The following is a 19587-nucleotide window of genomic DNA, read 5'->3' on the forward strand; positions in this document are numbered from 1 at the left end:
TGTGTATTTAATATGAGGGGAAAGAAGCAAGCCTGTCCCACCACCCCGTCCGGTTGAGCGGGGTGAGTGAGTGAAGGAGTGGTTGACGGAGAGAGCAGCTGGAGTTGGAGTGTTCTCTGGGCGGATCCACGTCTCTGTCAGTGCAAGGGCATGAAGAGAAGCCTGGGATGCAAACGCCGGGATGAAGTCTGCCTTGTTCACAGCAGACTGGCAGTTCCAGAGCCCTAAAGAAAGAGAGAGGGCAGGTGGAGAAGATCTGGATAGGTAGTGAAGGTTAGAAGTTGACCGTATATACTTTGTGACATATCTACGTCTACAGGTAGTGTAATGAACAGGAATGCTAAGGAAACACATGCTAGCTAAGAATAAGTTATAGGTAGAATATGATCTAATTATGAATATAAATAGGTTTATACTTATCAGAAGAGGTGATCCTCCTCAGTGGACTCCGCAGGTAGACTCGTTTGTCTTTGTTCGACTGAGTCTTCGTGCAACGAGGCTGCCAGACGAGGCTGCCTCTGTAGTGCTAACCGCCTTAACCCTTGTGTTCTCCTCGGGTCATTCTGACCCATCAGTCATTCTGACCCACCTTCGTTTGCGACAATTTTTAATCGTTGGGCTGTCTCAGACCCCCCCCCACATTGCGAAGGTGAAAATATATTTTTTTTATTTGCTTTTGTATAGGGTAAAATTGGGTAAACACAACGATGGTTCGTTATGAACCTTTTGGTCATGTGACCCGAAGGCAGCACAAGGGTTAAATATGCAAGGCGCAGCTGACAATGACCCTTTGGCCCTCCACTTCAGCCTGTTGTTTTAAAAGACGCGGATTAGTGTCGGTATTTGCGGCAGTTCAAAAATGTTGTCTGAGTATGAAAATTAACCGTCTGACACAACAGACAGGATACAGAAAAATCCACAATTTAAATATATGTTTCAACACAACAAAACCAGAATGTTGTCTGGCTGTTAATTAAGTTGTAAAAAAAACATTTAACCTATGTAACTTTGCCATTCACCCTATCGTCTGCCTACAGTAGACCGATGTTTATTTGAAAGCTGTTGTAATGTAAAAGATTGTGTAATTAATTATAATAGCCTAAGTCAGCCTAGTGGTCTTCCATAAGACATGACATCGGATCTGACTCAGTGATATTGGTCCAACGATTTGTTTTGGTGATCAGCCATCAGTGATATCAAATTGTGATGTTGCTGCTGTTCATGACAAATAATAATGATGGTAGTGTCAGAATTTGGTGTCTCTTACCAGCACTTAAGGTGAGACATATTATCAGTCTAAATAAACATTAAAGCATTTACACTTTTTATGTCCTGCGGCCTATCATGTGCTTAATCTCATCTTCAATAACCAGTCGGAAGCTAGATTTACTGTGACCGTAAACAAGTTTGTGGGGTCTACTATAAAGGTCTGAGAGGTTTCGTGTGGAACTATAGTAGGCCTACACAGGTTCACTATTCACCAACTAACACAGGCCTATAGAAAATGTGCCAATTATAAGCTTTTCTTTATATTTTACCTAAGAAAGTCTGGGTGTTTATAGTTGACTAATCTCAGAGCTGTTGAACCGTGGCATGTACTGTTTCGCGTTGGAACTCTGTGTCCACAAGTGTAGCCTACCTTTCTCAGGTTGATCATCATCTTAAAACTGACCGAATTAGTCTGAACTTTGTCAATCTGTAATGATACAGTTTTGTATTTAGAGCAAGTCCAACACATATATTTTGTGGGTAGTCAAGCTAGTGACATTAGAACTTCCACATGGCTTCCAATGTAAGTGGGAATAATTTGATTATGTCTTTATCCAAATGTATGACTTAGTTATGGCTTATGTGAGAGGGTATGTGTACATGCATAATGTTTAGTGCAAACTGCTGTCTTCAATGACACCACTTTAAATGGACACTTCTGGCTATTTAACAGGATAGGCTGGATCTTGGTCTTTAGACTGGCGTACCTCCCATCTCCACATCACAGTTTTGTTACGGTTGTCAGAGACACAATCTATGAGTTAACCACACAATGGACAGTCTGTATAGATGGTAGTCCGCTGGTATCGCTGACAAGTGGCAGGATTAAACAGATTGGGAGGTAAATTGAATATAAACCAGTAACAGGGCCAGAAGGACAACTTCTCATTGCTTATCCTCCAATTGCTCCAGAACTATCCTCTGTCAGAATCAATACAGACAATGTCTGTGTTCCTGTTACTCCTGGTTGCTCTGAAACAACAGATATGTGCAATGGTAAGACATGGTCTCACTCTATTTATAATTTACTTCATTAGTTCATTAGTTCCATCAGCGTGCATGTGTCTTATCCTTATACTTATGCATTTGTACTGAATGTGGTGTCCCTTTTAAGTTCATCAAGTGTTCATGGTGTCGGTGTGTTTTGCATGTTTCACAGCCAACAGCTTCAATAGGAGGTACAGTAGCCTATACAAATCTATTGAATCAAAAAGTTTTAGACTAACACAGGTTGTAACATAATCAAAACATCATGGTTTGTCTGGCAAGACGGGCTAACAATGCGTCAATGGGCTACCTGCGGTTTTTCTGATTCTTTACATGATTTTGGAGATCAAAGACGATTACTGATGCCCAAGGCTCCGTTTAAACTTGGTTTTAAAATGCGTTTGGGTGATCCGAACACAAGTGGGCAGCCGAGACATTCCCCTTCACACCTGCTGCAGCGTAGACTAGTTTACGAAAGACACATCACTGGCTAGCTTAGAAAACTAAGGTTTCAAGAATTTGTATGGTCTACTACAATTGTTAAGATTGACAGGGCAAAGTAATTTGCGACATGCAAATGAGCGTTTACACATCTTTTTTTAGACCACCTCGCAGGTGTTTTTTTACTGTACAGGTTTTTTGGGTCCCAAGACGAAGCATTTTAAAACCAAGTAGGCTAAACGGGGTCTTACATTACTGTACCAACGACACGGTAACTCCGCACTCTCACACTCACCCTATTAGACAATAAAATTAATCCAAGTGGATATTACTTTTTTTTTTACACTCTTTCTCTGTAGACGTTGACAGCCAGGAGAATGAAAGATACCTGGACATATATGATATCAACAAAGGTAAATGTCAGAGAACTAACTATGTGTAGGGAAAAAAACACTGTCTTCCAAACTCCCTGCTTGTGACACTAGTGAATGGCATTTCCAACACTTAGGTCTTGATCTGCATGAGGGTGACATACTGCTGAAGTCTGTAAGTAGGCCTATATTTTTATGTGTCGCTTTATAAATCCTGGTAAACTATTAGCCTATGATCGTGCAGCCAGACAGAGCAATCAACAAAACAATGATTTAGCACTTCACTTGTCCCACAGAGCTCTAAGGAATTTGTTTGTGTTCCATATGACGTGTGTTTCTTCACAGGAACATTTAAGGAACGTCATTCTGGGGGACCAGTACCGATGGGACATCCCAGTCCCCTATGTTTTGGACCCCAGTCTCGGTGAGGCATCTGAAATGGTTCTCTGTGTAGGTTAATCACAGACACTGTTTTCCTAACATGACGCCCCATTGTTTGTGATTTATCTTTCCCAGCTTAAAGATGTGTTATTGTGTTAATATCTGGATAAGAGCGTCTGCTAAATGACTAAATGTATTGTATGGATAGATGTCAATGCAAAAGGAGTGATCCTACAAGCTATGGAGCAGATTCGCCTGAGAACATGCGTGGACTTCAAGCCTCGCGACACTGAGCCCAACTACATCTCTGTGGTCAAGAACGAGGGGTAGGATGCCAGTACCTGTCAAATAAGTTTGGTATATATATTCTGTTTCCCTCCCTTCCTGATGACTTTGTTTGGTTTTCCAAAGATGTTATTCCTATGTTGGTAATCAACGATGTGGCAACCAACACTTGTCGATTGGTCAGTGGTGCGACCAGCATGCCATTGTGGAGCATGAGTTCCTCCACGCTCTGGGATTATGGCACGAGCAGTCGAGATACGACAGAGATGACTATGTGTCTATCATCTGGGACCACATTGAAAAAGGTGTCTATTCTTTCCAGTTCTTGAATTCAGTGTTTCACTTCAAGCGAGGAGGAAGCGGTTATATTTCTTGCAATAACTAAAAAAACATTTAAACATTTCACTATTCAGAAATGCAGCACAATTTTGTCAAACAAAGTGCAAGTGAAACCACCACCCTAGGAACTCTATATGACTACAACTCAGTGATGCACTATGGAAAAGATGACTTTACCAATGGCAACGGATCCACCATCATCACTCTTCAGCCCGAGTTCCAGGATGTGATTGGCCAACGGCTGGAAATGAGCCCCAACGACGTCCTGAAGATAAACCTGCATTATAATTGCAGTAGGCTAAGTTACATATTTATATTTAATCAGTCAAATTACTGCTGTACACGGTAATGTTAGCGTCATTAGGTCATACGTATACAAATACACTATATGGGCATTGCAGAAGTGTATCCAATGGAGTTTTAAACAATGGAGAATTGTGGTGTGCTTGGAGTGCCTTGGCAGTTTACCTTGGTCACCATTCACCATGGATCCCCTGTGTGTTGGCTGATTTGTGAGCAGTGCTCTTTTTTTCATCATGAAGCATCTGCAGTCACCTTCATGGAGTCCTGCAGTTTTGAAGACAGTATGTGTAGCATGACCCTTTGTGCCAGGGGCAATAGCAGCTGGGAGAGGGTTAGCAGTGCCCAGGGTGGGCCTGCTTCAGATCACACCCATCAGGGGGCGCTAGAGGGTAGGCAAGCGAGAAAAAATTAATAAAAATACTTGCACCATTTGTATCGTTCTGTGGTGCCTCATATTAAAGTACTGCCCTTTACAGCCAGAACATACATGCCTGGATACAATTCTTCTCTCTACAACAGTAAGTATTATTTTTATAATATGTATGTATATTTTTATTATACTCTATCTCACAAATACTGCTCCAAATGTTATGGATAACAGCATAAGCTATTGGACAGGTCAGTCATTTACGAAATAATTTGATCGACAAAATGATCCGACCCTTTCTCTGCCAAACTATTGATTTTACTTTATATGTTTTACAGGGACACACCCTGTTCTTGAAAACAAGACCTCAACGCATCAAAATGGTGAGTCAATTTGTTTTATAAAGATGTATTACACATTAATACTGAGTTATGAACCTGACTTATTTTTGCAGATAGCGTCGGCTATTTCATGCACTACAGCACGGCTTTGGTCAGAGAGGGAGAGGGAGCCAAGATGCAGAGCAGGACTATGATGCCTGTCAGGTCATTCCAGTGTCTACAGTTCTACTACTTTCACAGCGGGGGCACCCAAGACCTGCTCAACATCTGGATCAGGGAATACAGAGATGGTCCAAATGAAGCCATCCACCTCATGGGCCAGATCACAGGTAATGTTGAATGTCTTTAAAAGTCCTGCTAAGTGAAATTGTTTTGCGATTTGGTTTCTTTTTGTCAATACTCTCTGTCTCTTTTGTTCCTAACCGACCTCTCTTTCGATATTTCCCTCTCTCCAAACCTTGCTACTCTCCCAGGTCCACCTTCAAACCGCTGGCAGCTGCACCACGTGTCTCTGAACGCCCACGGAACCTTCCAGGTGGAGTTTGAGGTGCGTAAAGGAGCAGGAAGTTCTACCGGAGGCTTCGCCATCGACGACATCAACCTGTCAGAGACCGAGTGTCCCCATCACGTGTGGCAAATCCCAAACTTCGATCACGTCCTGACAACCAGTGAGGTGGGCACCGTTCTGCATAGTCCCAGGTTCTACTCTGCGGAGGGCTACGGGATCCAGTTGCTCGTACAACTCAACTCCGACTACTTTGGGCTCTTCTTCCGCCTGGTGTCCGGTCCCTATGACGACCAGCTCCAGTGGCCTTGTCCTTGGAGGCAGGTGACCGTCCAGGTTCTGGACCAGAACTCTCAGATCCAACAGCGCATGTCCAAGCAGATTAGCATCACCACTGATCCCGAACGCACTTTTACTACCAGTATGTACAAAAGATGTGTCTGGCTTCACAGTTGGTTAAACACACAAGATACTGGAAAATCAATCAAGTATTAATGTTGTTCTGAGTACTTGAAACAGTATCAAACTTGCACGTTGCTCTTTTGAAATAAGTGTTTTTGCCCGTATTGTATATTAACACAAATGTTTGCCTTTCTCTTCTCCAACATAACATCAAGGCAAAGGCGATACCATGTTTTACTGGGACAAACCCCAAAAGTTTGGATTTCAGCTTGTTGACTCCAGCACTGACTCCTTTTACTACGCCGGCCCTAACCTTGGCTATCGTAACGTCCTGTCCCACAATGTACTCTGGTCAGGAAGCTTCATGAAGGGAGGCGATGTCTTCTTTCTACTAAGCTTTAATGGTAGGCATCTTCATCTGAGCATGCTCCAAAATATTGAGCGGGATTTGTCATAAACCATCCTGTCACTTGATGTCCCCTGTATGTTTCCATGGTGAAGGAGTGGTGACTAATTCATTGTCTTTTGTACTGTCTGGACAAGTTAAATTGTCACATATTACATGTCACTCTGCTATCCTTATGAATCAATAACCTTTAACGGCAGGTTTTCTGTGTAATCCAGCAGGTAAGTTGGTTTATAACACGGTCATGTACACCGTTTCTTTACTGTTTAGATTCAAACGACGGTACTCATCTTGAAAATACACCTTTGGACTGGGACTGAGTTAGCTTCCCTGTGAAAACTATATTGAACTACAAATAACATGTGACTGGCACGTTTTGTATACCAGATATATCAAGTCTTCATATGAACCGGTCAGATCTTCCCAATCCTCGCCTGAAGACCGACTACCATCATTTCTCACGGAGTGACAGAGCAGATGAAGAGATGTGCTTGAACCAACTGTGAGAAACCTATACATGTTTACTGTTACAAGACCAGACATTAAGACACGACAGACCCAAATTGAACATACAGACAGAATATGTGCAGTAGTCACAATAAGCAGACTATAAAAAGCTATCAGGCCAGGCACAAGAGAACCACACCTTAGACATACAAATAGAGTACAATGTACACTGTAGGTCTGAAAGACAACACACACGTTTAGAAGTTGACACACAGTTAAGATGTTGCTCACCAATAATGTCCCCTTTTGGACAGGGGCAGGACTGTATCATCAACAACAACATCCGCTACTGAGGCAGTAACATCATCTATAACCAGGTATGTTTGCTCTCTTGTTTGATGCTATTCGACTCTAGAAATGTGTGAGTCGACTAACACATCTGTTTCCAAACGACAATAGTCACTCTAAGTAGACAGTTGTAAGAAGCTATCAGAAAATCCACACAGGGCACACACAAATGCATAAATTGACTATGTACAGTGAAATCTTTAGGTTTGAAGACAAGACACACATTTGTAGGTTGACACATTGAGATAGCTCACCAACTATTTCACTTGTTTGACAGAGGCATCACTGGGACTCAGGCAGTAACATCATCTGCAGCCAGGTATGTCTCCTGTCTGGTTTTAATGTGCAAGTTGATAACAACATTATTCTTACAGTAAACCTTGAAACTAATTTTGTCAAACAGATTATCAAAATATTTATTGGACAAGGCCATTTTACACACCAATAAATAACCACTGTCCAGATTCATGCTGTGTTATGTAATGGTATTTTTAGCAGTTTTCGTAAGCTAGTTCTCACTCTCTCACCACCCACACAAAATCATCCGTATACTTTTTTACGTATACCGTTTTTGGGATTTTAATGATTGCTCAATTTGTAACTTACTATAAACTATCCTATAACCTTACCAGTACTTGTTTATAGTTTATTCACAGATGTGGTACTTCTCCTTCTGGTTTTCCTTATTGCCTTGCCACTACCCTGCTGACCCATGTCCTGAGACCTCAGAGACCCTCAGAACACATCCAGACAGGAATAAAATACTGGCTTTTATTTTCTCTGTGTTAGAGCTATATTACTGTGTATAGTAAAATCTGGTATTTTACTATCTTTGCTTTATAGAGATGATGTTAGATCACAAATCTTCCAAAGGGTTGTTGTGAAATAATGGAAAATAATGTTATTCATGGTGTGAAATGAAGCATCAGTCGACAATTTGTCAAACCTCTTGATGAGAATCATCAGAGGGCTCTAGAATTGTAGGACTAGCAAACAGAGAGCTTCATGATGTGGAAACTGAGGTTTGGTTGGTCAGAAGCCTCAATCAAGTTTGTTTTCACCATAATACTGCGGTGCAGAGACACATGCTTGTCATGCTCAAACAAGGTAGGGTCTTCTCCATGACAATTGTTCTCAGAGAAATGTCACTGATGCGATCACTGCAGATGCATTCCATGTCCACACATAATCGTGCAGATACAGAAAAGCTGGAAAAACCTGCTGGACTCAGTGTGATGACGCATCTGAAGAAGCTTCTGTTTGTACCATTTGTTTTAACAAGACACCTAGGGCTTACTTAACAATAGCAGATATATTTTGAATGGACAAAATGTTCCTCGTTGTGAATCATATATATAACAAGACAATGCTGATGTTATAATAAACGTGATATTATTAAGAATTTGATGGGATTGTGGAGGTGATATGCTTAATTGAAGTTGAAAGGTCCAGATTGGGAACGTGGTTAAGTTAAGATTCTATAGTTAATGGTGTTTTTTTTATACTTTTAAAACCCTGGATCACTATCATTTCATTTTTAATTGGATTTTTATTTTTTAAAGACCTATATAACCATCTATAAACAACATAAGTGGTTGAATGATCATTTAAAACCTTTAAAAAGTGTATTAAGAGTGCTCAGAGAAAATTTTGTAATAAAATGGAAATAAAATATATGTGACATGAATATTTGCAATCACAAGACATGTTGCTAGACAACATTTCGCAGTAAGACAATATCTGTTCCATTATCATGATGACGATCCATTTTTGAAATGCCAGCACGGAATGATCATAATGATGTTTGTGAAGGAATCCTGTCCACACATGAAAACGATAGAGGCTTGACAAACTGCCACCTACTAAAACAAAGATTTATCAATTTTGTGTGATTCAAATGTTATTCAAATGTTTCATCTTCTTTTCAACTCTTTTATTTGTCAATAACTATATTTATTCAGTATATGATATTCCTGTCTCTGAGACTCATGGACTACTGTCTGATAATAAACGAGGATTAAGTATTGTGTCTGTTCTCATGTCTGTTCTCATGTTTTCCTCTCCAACAACACAAGGTGTGTCCACTCTGCATGTCACTGTCACAACAATGTTCATCCAGATCTTGACTAATAAAATGCATGCTAATCCCTCAATAGAAATGTCAAAAGTGTGTGTACAAAGATACTGTCATTTATAATTAGCACTTGTACTGTATTTAATTTGTCATTTTAAACCAGTAGTAATATTCCAATGATTTTAGACCATGAACATCAAAAGAGTAATTCATCTTTAGGGATCTTTAAGCCCTACAGGCATTACAGAGATTTGTCTTTTAAAATAAAATATTGAGTATTCATAGGTGAAAAATGTGTTTTTAACTATGCGTAGTGCATGATATACATGCACGTCTCCATTAGAAGCCATTCGATTTGCAATATGCACATTTTCATGGCTTGTTTCCCATGATGGTGGTTCAGCATCACTGACACACATAGCTTGTACACCACTTATCATAATTATCATGCGATGACATGCCTGTCACTTATGTATCTTACAGTATATTCATTCACTCCTAAAGACAGACATACTGGTGCCTAAAACCATGTAGCATTATGTAATGTCCATTCATGACAATTACAAAAACCTGTTTACCTTTCTGCAGATGTAAAAAAGTATGCTCACAAGATTTCAGTTTGTGAGTATACTATAGAGGCGCCTCTTGTATTGTTTCAAAAGGCATTTAATGGCTTAAGTTAATTGGAATCAAGACACCTGCAGACAGGACATGTGACAGAATATACGATGAGTTGTGTTACTGTAGACAAAGGAACATGTCAGGGGAAAATGGCTTGAAACATCCAATCTTTTTAAACACCAGTCCTTTGTGACTTGAAAACCTGCTTAGGTATTTCCTTTGTCTAAAACAGAAATATGAGCTTCTTCCGCTAGGCTACATAAGCACTTTCTGATTCAAAACCTAAATTCAGTTGATGAGGAGTCATAACCAGTCAGTAACTGGTCCTTAACGTAAGAGTTTATTTTTGACAGACTTGTTCTTGAATTCCTGGACGTAAAATGTAATTTAAATTTTAATTGAATTAAAACATCATAGCCATTCAAGTCTCTGTTTATCTCTCAGGAGCACCTCAAGATGATGTATTTCACTACATTTCTTATTGTGAGCTTAACTGTCTCACAAACATTGAGTCTGGTAAGAGTTTTTTTGTCAATTTGTCACTGTAACAATTTTTTGGGTATATTAATAACCACGTTTTACGTAACCTGAACACTAATCATGTATATATTGTCCATTTCTTAAGACCGAACCCAGGATCAAGGGTAAGTTAATGGTTAACATTGATGTTAAGGGGAACAGAAAAATACTTTTAGTCTGCAATTATACTGTGTATGGATGAAACCATCAATGTGAGGGGTAGTCAACAAGAATGTGTGCAGTGTCGACATAAAAAACAACCCAGGAAACGTATCCAATATTCCATGCAAATATTTCTGATTACTACTCACGTTGTGGTTGGTTATCACCTAATAATTAAGTCCTGCAGCTGCACTGTTATGATACCTTCATGCTGATTCAGCATTTTTTATATCTTCCATTTCCTGTAATGCGTAAGTCTTCTTCTATTGTTTCACCTACTTAACTTAGCAGTCTCTTTATGTATTTTAAAGACATCGAAGAAGGCAAGAGCATCACTGACATAAATAAAGGTAAAGTTGAATTGCGGTCACATTGGCATAGCAGTTTAATTTCTACTAAAGATTTTACAACACATCTTCACATAATGGCCCATTGTCCCAACATTGTTGACCATTTATCCATTCTACTTTCAGATCTGGGACTAACGGGTGGAGATATACTAGAAGTGAGAGTTTGCATTGTATACAATGTTATTGTAATCTGAACATTTTGAAGAGGGATCTGACCACCAAGCTACCACACTTTAGTCAAAGTATCTGTTTTCTCCTTATGATGTAGCTGAATCCAAACCAAAGGAACGCCATACTGAATATTTACCTGCTATGGACATCTCCAGTTCCCTACGTTTTCGACAACAGTCTAGGTAAAGGTCACTCTTAGTAATGTATTGCTGGGTCAGTGTACTTGCTTGTAAGATGTTCATTTGTTGCTTTGATGACTGCTTATTTATGATTACTTTGGATTTTCTTGAAGACATGAATGCCAAAGGAGTTATCCTACGAGCGTTTGACCAGTTCAGACTGAAGACGTGCATTGACTTCAAGCCAAGGACCTCAGAGCTGTACTACATAACTGTTCAGAAGTTAGGCGGGTATGTGGAGCATTGATTACCTACCTATTAATTACCTAATGGATGCTAATTTCTCAGATATTACACTGTAAATTACACAATTACAGAATTTTTTTGTTGTTGTGCAAATTCCTAACTTCAACTGTTGTAAATAGCATCAGAAAAAAACAGGCATATGTGTAAAAACATTGGTTGACCAGGGAAGTTAGTCTAGTACTTGGACATAAATAGTATAGAATGTTTGCATTTCATAACATCTCCATTTAGCAGACACTTATATTCACTTATACCCTTACAAGGGGGTGATTGGAAGCTGCAACCTCTTGATCTGTAGTTAAATACTCAAACCACTAAGCTACACCTATCCCCCCTCACATAATTCCACAGTCATGATTAAAAAAAACAATCCCATCCAAGATTCACAAATGTACAAGAGATGATGGAATGCTGTTTTTACATTTATATTCAATGCTCCAGACTCTACTTTAGAATTCTATCTACATATGCACGGCTTTAAATACTCTAATCCTTAAAGTGAACCGCTCACCAAAAGTTGAATGAATAAAATCAATTCGGGAGGGACCTGACTAAACGTTTTTATGTTAGATGTTTCTCGTATGTAGGGGAAGTAATCGCCAACGGACAAGTGGTATCGATTGGAAATGGTTGTGACGATCTATCAATAGTGGAGCATGAGTTCATGCACGCGCTTGGCTTCTATCATGAGCAATCCAGATATGACAGAGATGAGTATGTGCGGATTGTCTGGGAAAACATATTAGAAGGTATGATGAGGTGATGTTGCACAATTAGAATTCCAAGTGATGTCTTTGAAACGGTTGATGATTTGAGGTACATATTTGGTGTGAGGTACATATTTTGTGATTGGGTTTTATGATTTGATGATGACAGGTTACGAAAGGAATTTTCAAAAATCAACGGTCAATGACACCACCAACCTAGGAACTTTATACGACTACAACTCAGTGATGCACTATGGCAAAGATTCCTTTACCAACGGCAACGGATCCACCATTATCACTCTTCAGCCCGAGTTCCAGGAAGTGATTGGCCAACGCCTGGAAATGAGCCCCAACGACGTCCTGAAGATAAACAGACTCTACAGCTGCAGTAAGTAGGCCTACAACAGACACAGCTAATAAACATAATGCTTTTTTTATGTCCTTGCAAAATAAATCTTCCAGATTTTAGGATTGGTCCAAACTTGGCTAATTCATTGCGTTGTGTATCGCATCCTTCTAGATGAAAGCGTTGCTTTTATGGAATACTGCAGTTTCTCGGGGGAGGGTATGTGTGGGGTGAGCCGCTGTTCCAGGAATGTGGAGAACAACTGGAATAGAGTGGAGAGCGCTGTTGGGGGTCCCTCTGGTGACCACACCAACCTGGATACCAGCATAAATGGTAAAACATCGAAATAATTTTGGAAAGCCTTCATTTGCGCACATATTTAAGCATTTTATCGTACAGTAAGCAGTTATTGCACGCAGCAATTAATGAATGAATAATATGTATCATAGTCAATACAATTGTAATTATCAAAAGCATGAGTATAGAAGATGTTTTCCAAGGAGTCTTCATACCTTTAAAGCGGGCATGCTAAATTTATGAATAAATATACTTCTTTCTATATTATTCAACTTTTCCTTAAGGGACTGGATGGTTCATGTACTCCAGCACAGCTTCAGGGCAGGAGGGGGACTCGGCCTGGCTGGAGAGCAGGAGGATGACTCCCAGCAGGCCGTGCAATGTCCAGTGTCTGCAGTTTTACTACTACCACAGTGGGAATCAATCAGACCAACTTAATATTTGGATCCGAGAATACCAGGATGAGAGTGACTCCAGAGGAACACTGCGCCTCATGGGACAGATCACAGGTGGGGGTGTTTGGGGAAAGGGGGGTGGGGCAGGTTGGATCTGATAAACACCAAGACTAAGTTCAATCTTACACCTCTCGCAGATCTTAAAATGTGTTCTCCTCTCTGTCTCTCTCAGGTCCAGCCTCTAACTACTGGCAGCTGCACCACGTGCCTCTGAACGCCACCAAAAGCTTCCAGGTGGAGTTTGAGGTGCGTAAAGGAGCAGGAAGTTCTACCGGAGGCTTCGCCATCGACGACATCAACCTGTCAGAGACCGAGTGTCCCCATCTGACCTGGCAGCTCAGGAACTTTGAGAACCTTCTAAAATCTAGCAACTCTGGCACTTTTCTTTACAGCCCTCGACTGTACTCTAGCGAAGGATATGCATACCAGATAGTGGTCTTATTACTCGAAAGTTATTTTGGCACATTTGTCCGTCTGGTGTCTGGTCAGTATGATGACCAGCTCCAGTGGCCTTGTCCCTGGAGGCAGGTGACCTTCCAGGTTCTGGACCAGAACCCTCAGATCCAACTGCAGATGTCCAAAAGTGTTAGCCTCACCACTGACCCTACAGAGACTGAGGGGGTTAATGGTGAGCTTGGATAATTACTGTACTAGTTTACTATTGTACCAAGATGATACTACTGATATCATCCCTCTACAAACAATAATAATACTACTTTTCAACAATTCCGAATCTAATCTGATTTATCAAATGGCCATGTAGAGTACAATACATCACAGTGTTAAATTATAATAAAGAAAAGTTCAATTCCCCACTATTTACAGCAACCTTCGTATGGGACAATCCACGTAAGGTTGGAACGCTTTACACTGACGAAAACAACGAGCAGTTCTATGGAAACACACTGATTGGAAGATATTACATAAGCAGCCTGAAAGACATGAAAACAAAAAACTACCTCAAGGGCGGTGATGCCATCATCCTTGCCTCCTTCCAAGGTATTGTATTCAACTTACATGGAAATACATGCCATGCATATATACTTACATGCATATATAAGTACATACACCACAACACACATGTCAATCATGTTGGCTGCAGCATGTAAAATCAAGATGTTTAGCACACAAAACAAAGCAGTTTACTCACTGTTAGCTCACTCCTGTTTCCATATTATGAGGTTTACATTTACATGAAATGTAAAAAATTGTAAATTTATTTTAGTAAATTTACAATTAAATTAATATTCATTTAGCAGATGCTTTTATCGAAAGCGTTTTCCGAGAGAGCTTTACAAAGTGCATAGGTCACTTATCAATGAGATAGTCGCCAAAACATTGAGGGTAGCCAAAACATGAAGCATACTTTGTGAAAACCAAATAACTGCCAATGGGAAGAACCATAAGAGCATGTAGTTAAACAAGTAACAATTAAACAACATGAACCTCAAAAAGTGCAGGAGTGTACCTGTAGAAAAGCAAGCAACAATAATACAATTCACAGCGAGTGAAGTTAAATCAGTTACAACTAACCAACAACAGCAACAAGTCCCTCAATAAGAGTCATTGTGTTCCTGGAGGAAACTAACATCAGGTCCAGAAAATCATTCCTAAGTACCGTTGCACTCCCGGAACAAGTGAGTCTTAAGCCTTGAAGGTGGGGAGACAGTCAGTGTCTCTGATGGAGGTAGGGAGTTGATTCCACCATTGGGGCCAGACAAGAGAAGAGCTTGGGTTGGGAGCGGGCGCTCTTGAGAGGTGGGACCACCAGACGAGTGTCAGAAGAAGACCGTAGGTGGCGGGTGGGGATGTAAGGCTGGAGGAGAGACTTGATGTAGTCGGGTGCAGTCCAGTTCACCGCTCGGAAGGTCAGTACCAGGGTCTTAAATCTGATACGGCCATGATGGGAAGCCACTGGAGGGAGATGAGGTAACATGGGAGCGTCTGGGTAGATTGAAGACCAGGCGGGCTGCTGCGTTCTAAATCCTCTTGTGAGGGCGGGTTGCGTATGCTGGGAGACCGGCGAGCAGCGAGTTGCAGTAGTCCAACTTTGAGAGGACAAGTGCTCGGACTAGCAGCTGGGTGGATTGCTCAGACAGGTATCGCCTGATCTTCCGGATGTTGTAGAGGGTGAATCTACACGACCGGAAGACTGCAGCAATGGGGGCAGTGAGGGAGGGCTTGTCATCCATGGTGACCCCGAGGTTTCTGGCGGAGGATGAAGGGGTCACCGTCGCAGATCCCAGGGTGATTGAGGTTGTTGAAAGACGCATAATAATATTATTGTTGTTTAGCATACTTAAACCAAACCTATGAATCCTACACAGGTATCAAACAGACAAAAACTGATTTAAAAGGGAGATTTGCTTTAATGCCCTTTTTTGTATTATTGTCTGTGGTGGTTTGATTTGATGATACAGTAGCTACTCATTCAACGTTGTTTGACTTATTTATTTTCTTTGCCACCAGACATCTCCCCTCTCCTCCAGAACAATTCTCTTCCGTGCCCTAAACTCCCACCCGTGAAGTTTAGCAGCCAGACACCACAGAACCTGGACGAGGGTACATGTGCCACACGGTATGGAATACACTCGAAGTTAAGCTGTTTTGAAAGGAATACCGTATTTTGAGTGTAGCTACACTTAAATCTGTCATTTCCCTTGTATAAGAGTTCTGAAATATTAATTTTAACCTTTGTTGCAGGTTCCTTACCACGACCACTCTGCCCCCTACAACAACCACTCTGCCCCCTACAACAACCACTCTGCCCCCTACAACAACCACTCTGCCCCCTACAACAACCACTCTGCCCCCTACAACAACCATTGAGACCACTCTGCCCCCTACAACAACTGAGGAAGATAACAGGTACACCTGGTTCAGGTTAATCGTATCTGGAACATTATGTGAAAATGACATAATATTGAAGCAACACATTAGAAAGTATGACAAAAAGGGGTAAATTATGAAACTGTCCAAAAGGAATGTGGTACATTTATACAAAGTAGAAAAACAATGTTTTCGAACAAAACCAAATACATAGAAACCCAAAGGCTATACATGTGATTGAAGTCATACTTCTCTCTTCCCTCCACAGTATTTTTGGCTTCTCTCCTGGTGTGGCGTCTTCCCCTGTGCTGCTGCTACTGACTCTCCTGTTTCTGCTGACTCACTGATGCGTGTGCCCCACCACCTCACGGCATGGATCACTGACCAGCAATGAATAGCCAATTAGCCTTTGACTATTTCCCTTATGGGAGTAGTTAAAAGTAGTACTACTTGTACTTTTTTTTTAAGTCGCTCTGGATAAGTGTCTGCTAAATGATTAAATGTAGTAAATGAAGGCCTGAAAAGGTTTAGTATGTAAAAAAGATTGTAACCTGTCGGTGAAGGTATAGTGCTTTAATCAATAGTTTTAGATAATATTTTTAATGGCTGATTAGATTTTTGTCCGATTATTCTCTTTTTCTAACTTTTCGAAATTTTGGCATTTGAGCCCAGTTTCCCAGACATGGTTTAATGTCTTAGCCTGAGAAAGTTTTCAGTGGAGATTTACATTACATTTTCTTCTTGCTTTAGGACCAGGCCTAATCCATTTCTAAGAAACTGTGCGTAATTACTCGACAGGGTCTAAACTTGATGGCTCTCACAACACATTGTGTAACTTACTGTAGCACTGCTAGTTATATGTTGATAAGAGTCAACATATGACTAGCAATATGTCAGCAATATTGCACTATTGTACTTCACTTGTCATAGGTTAGCATAGGTTTATAAGGTTAGTATAGGTTATTTCAGCTACTGGTTGCACTATCAGCAATATTGCAGGATTGTACTTCACTTGTCTTACATTAGTATAGGTTTATAAGGTTAGTATTGGTTATTATTTGAATTATTTGTATTTAGAGGTTCAGTATACTATATAGAATATGGTATATTATTGTATATTAGGAGGTTTACTATATTTTTCCTTATCATACATGTAATCTATGTTCTGTGTACTTATATGTTATGTTATGCCAGGTTGCTTTGCGTTGTCTTGTCCTAAGAAATCAGTAACCCCACTCTGACCCTGTGTTGTTCTATGCATCTGACAATAAAAGACTTGAAACTTGAAACAAGAAGTGGTCTGATTGGTTGTTCTTGTGTATAAAGGGAAATGTGAAGCATTGTTCTGTGGATTCTTGATCTCCTGAGACCTCTTCCTCAGTTCTTCTTTGTCCTTTTACTTATTCTCCTGCTTTCTGTCTCTGATTTACAATAATCATGGTGGCGTCAGTGTTAACTTTCATCTTGTAACATGTTTGCCTTGTAATTGATTTAATTCATTTGCAATGTTATTAAATGTAGGCTTTACCGTATTTCTTTGATTAAACACCACCCTCGATTAAACGCCGGCCTAGATTAAACGCTGCTTCAAATTTCTACACAATGTAGACACTAGTCTTTCTGTTTGACCTCCTTGTATATTCTTTGTTTGTCTATAGCCACACTGCAGCTAGAATTGACTACATTTCTCTTACTAATTAAATGCGGCCAGGGAATAAGGCCGTATCCAAATACCCCAATAAAATTGTCAAAAGCATGTATACAAAGATGGTCGGAGGTCACATGGCTGCGTGGTTAGGGAATCGGCCTGTAAATCAGAAGGTTGCCGGTTCGATTCTCGGCCGTGCAAAATGACGTTATGTCCTTGGGCAAGGCACTTCACCCTACTTGTCTCGGAGGAATGTCCCTGTACTTACTGTAACGCTCTGGATAAGAGCATCTGCTCAAATGTAAATCTAAGACACTTTCATAAAAATGTGCATTGGTAAGTATGTTATTTGTCATTATGAACGACTGTGGTAATACCCTTGTGTCCAATACTCCATGAATATGAGAAAATACTTGTGTACATGAATATGAGAAGAGAAATTATCCATGTCATCCCTATAGGTATTACAGAGATGTCTTTTACGTAAATCAAATATTGAGTATTCAATGGTGAAAACCGTTTATTGCAACTATGCATGATATATAGTACATGCACATCTCCATTAGAAGCCATCTGATTTATAACATGTAGATTTTCAGGGGTCAATAATCTATGTAGTTTTCTGCAAAGGTTAGCCACCTTGCACGCATGTTTTATGTTAGTGATGCGGTGACACAGGCCTGAAGAGAGGTGTGGTCATCAACAGTAAGTGACATAAGTGACAGGCATGTCATCTTATAGCACATGAGAATTATGATAAGTGGAGTGAAAGACATGGGTGAAGTGAGCCCCATTGTTTCCTGAATATCCAAATCTACAACCTGTTTGTAGAGATGTCATCAACTCATATTTGGTTTCCAGAGCAACCATGACTCTTAATAGGCTACAGCTTGAGTGAGCAGGCCAGGACATCTTACATCAGACAATGCACTCTAACATTGTGTTCTAACCTGTCATTTGAATGTAGCTTATTTCTAGTAAGACCTGCTGGAACTAAATGTATACAACTGGAAATTAATTTGAAAAAGTAGCTACAAATCATTAATTGAGAAAAGGAATAGGTGAGTAGCTAACCAAAAATTACACCGAGTGAAATTCATATTTTTAGTTCTGAAAGAGTCAAAGTTGTGTTTTAACAAGGCCTGGCAGCTGTGTTCAAGATTTGATTATTGGCAGAAGTTATGTGGATGCTGAGGTACTCTATCATTCACTCCACAAGATACAGACATACTAGTGCCTGAGAGCACTAAGCATTATGTTATGCCCATTAATGACAATTTAAAAACACCCAAACATGTTAACCTTTCCGCACATGGAAAAAACCCAACAAAAAACAGCTTACAGTAGGAGTCACGTGTCTCCTTTTAACAAAAGCCCAGATGAAGTGAAAACATGTACTGCCCACTCAGCAAACAGGTGGGACCTGTTTGATGCTAGCAAGACTCGTTGCTCAACAATTGAGAACGTTCTGTTCTCATGATAATAATTGTCGGTATTGTCGGTTTTTTGAAGCTCTGCTAATTTCGTGAGCAGCCTTCTTGAGTTCTTAAAGCATCTGTGAAGACTTTTGGGTCATTTCTTGTAGATGGGGTATACACTTTTTTTGATTTACACAAGCCTTAAACCTTGTGAGAAACCTTACAGTAAATCAAGATTATTTGATTTGTGTTTACCACGTTGGCACCACTTATTCGCCTGTTGTATTGTTTCAAAGGCATTGAATGGCTTAAGTCAATTTGAACCCACACCTAAACACAAGAGGGGAAAGAAGACATTGAGTTGTTTTACTGT

General features: G+C 40.2%; 2 protein-coding genes across 2 annotated transcripts; both read left to right on the forward strand.

The window, feature by feature from the left end:
* The first annotated feature begins 1780 nt into the window (after positions 1-1780).
* LOC146301391 (meprin A subunit beta-like) lies at positions 1781-6903 on the forward strand. Its single transcript, XM_084669159.1, has 14 exons — positions 1781-1792; positions 2932-2968; positions 3057-3110; positions 3206-3243; positions 3414-3492; positions 3658-3775; positions 3861-4039; positions 4148-4366; positions 4616-4765; positions 5082-5130; positions 5202-5413; positions 5558-6010; positions 6207-6395; positions 6785-6903. The coding sequence occupies exons 1-14, from the start codon at positions 1781-1783 to the stop codon at positions 6901-6903; spliced, it is 1908 nt and encodes a 635-aa protein (XP_084525285.1).
* A 4480-nt stretch (positions 6904-11383) lies between these two features.
* Positions 11384-17394, forward strand: LOC146301392 (meprin A subunit beta-like). Its single transcript, XM_084669161.1, has 10 exons — positions 11384-11495; positions 12102-12263; positions 12391-12609; positions 12742-12900; positions 13149-13373; positions 13492-13947; positions 14145-14318; positions 15789-15897; positions 16023-16187; positions 16417-17394. The coding sequence occupies exons 1-10, from the start codon at positions 11384-11386 to the stop codon at positions 16493-16495; spliced, it is 1860 nt and encodes a 619-aa protein (XP_084525287.1). The 3' UTR covers positions 16496-17394.
* The last annotated feature ends 2193 nt before the right edge of the window (positions 17395-19587 follow it).

Source organism: Hypomesus nipponensis, chromosome 2 (assembly GCF_054491055.1).
Source record: "Hypomesus nipponensis isolate SF chromosome 2, ASM5449105v1, whole genome shotgun sequence".
Lineage (NCBI taxonomy): Eukaryota > Metazoa > Chordata > Actinopteri > Osmeriformes > Osmeridae > Hypomesus > Hypomesus nipponensis.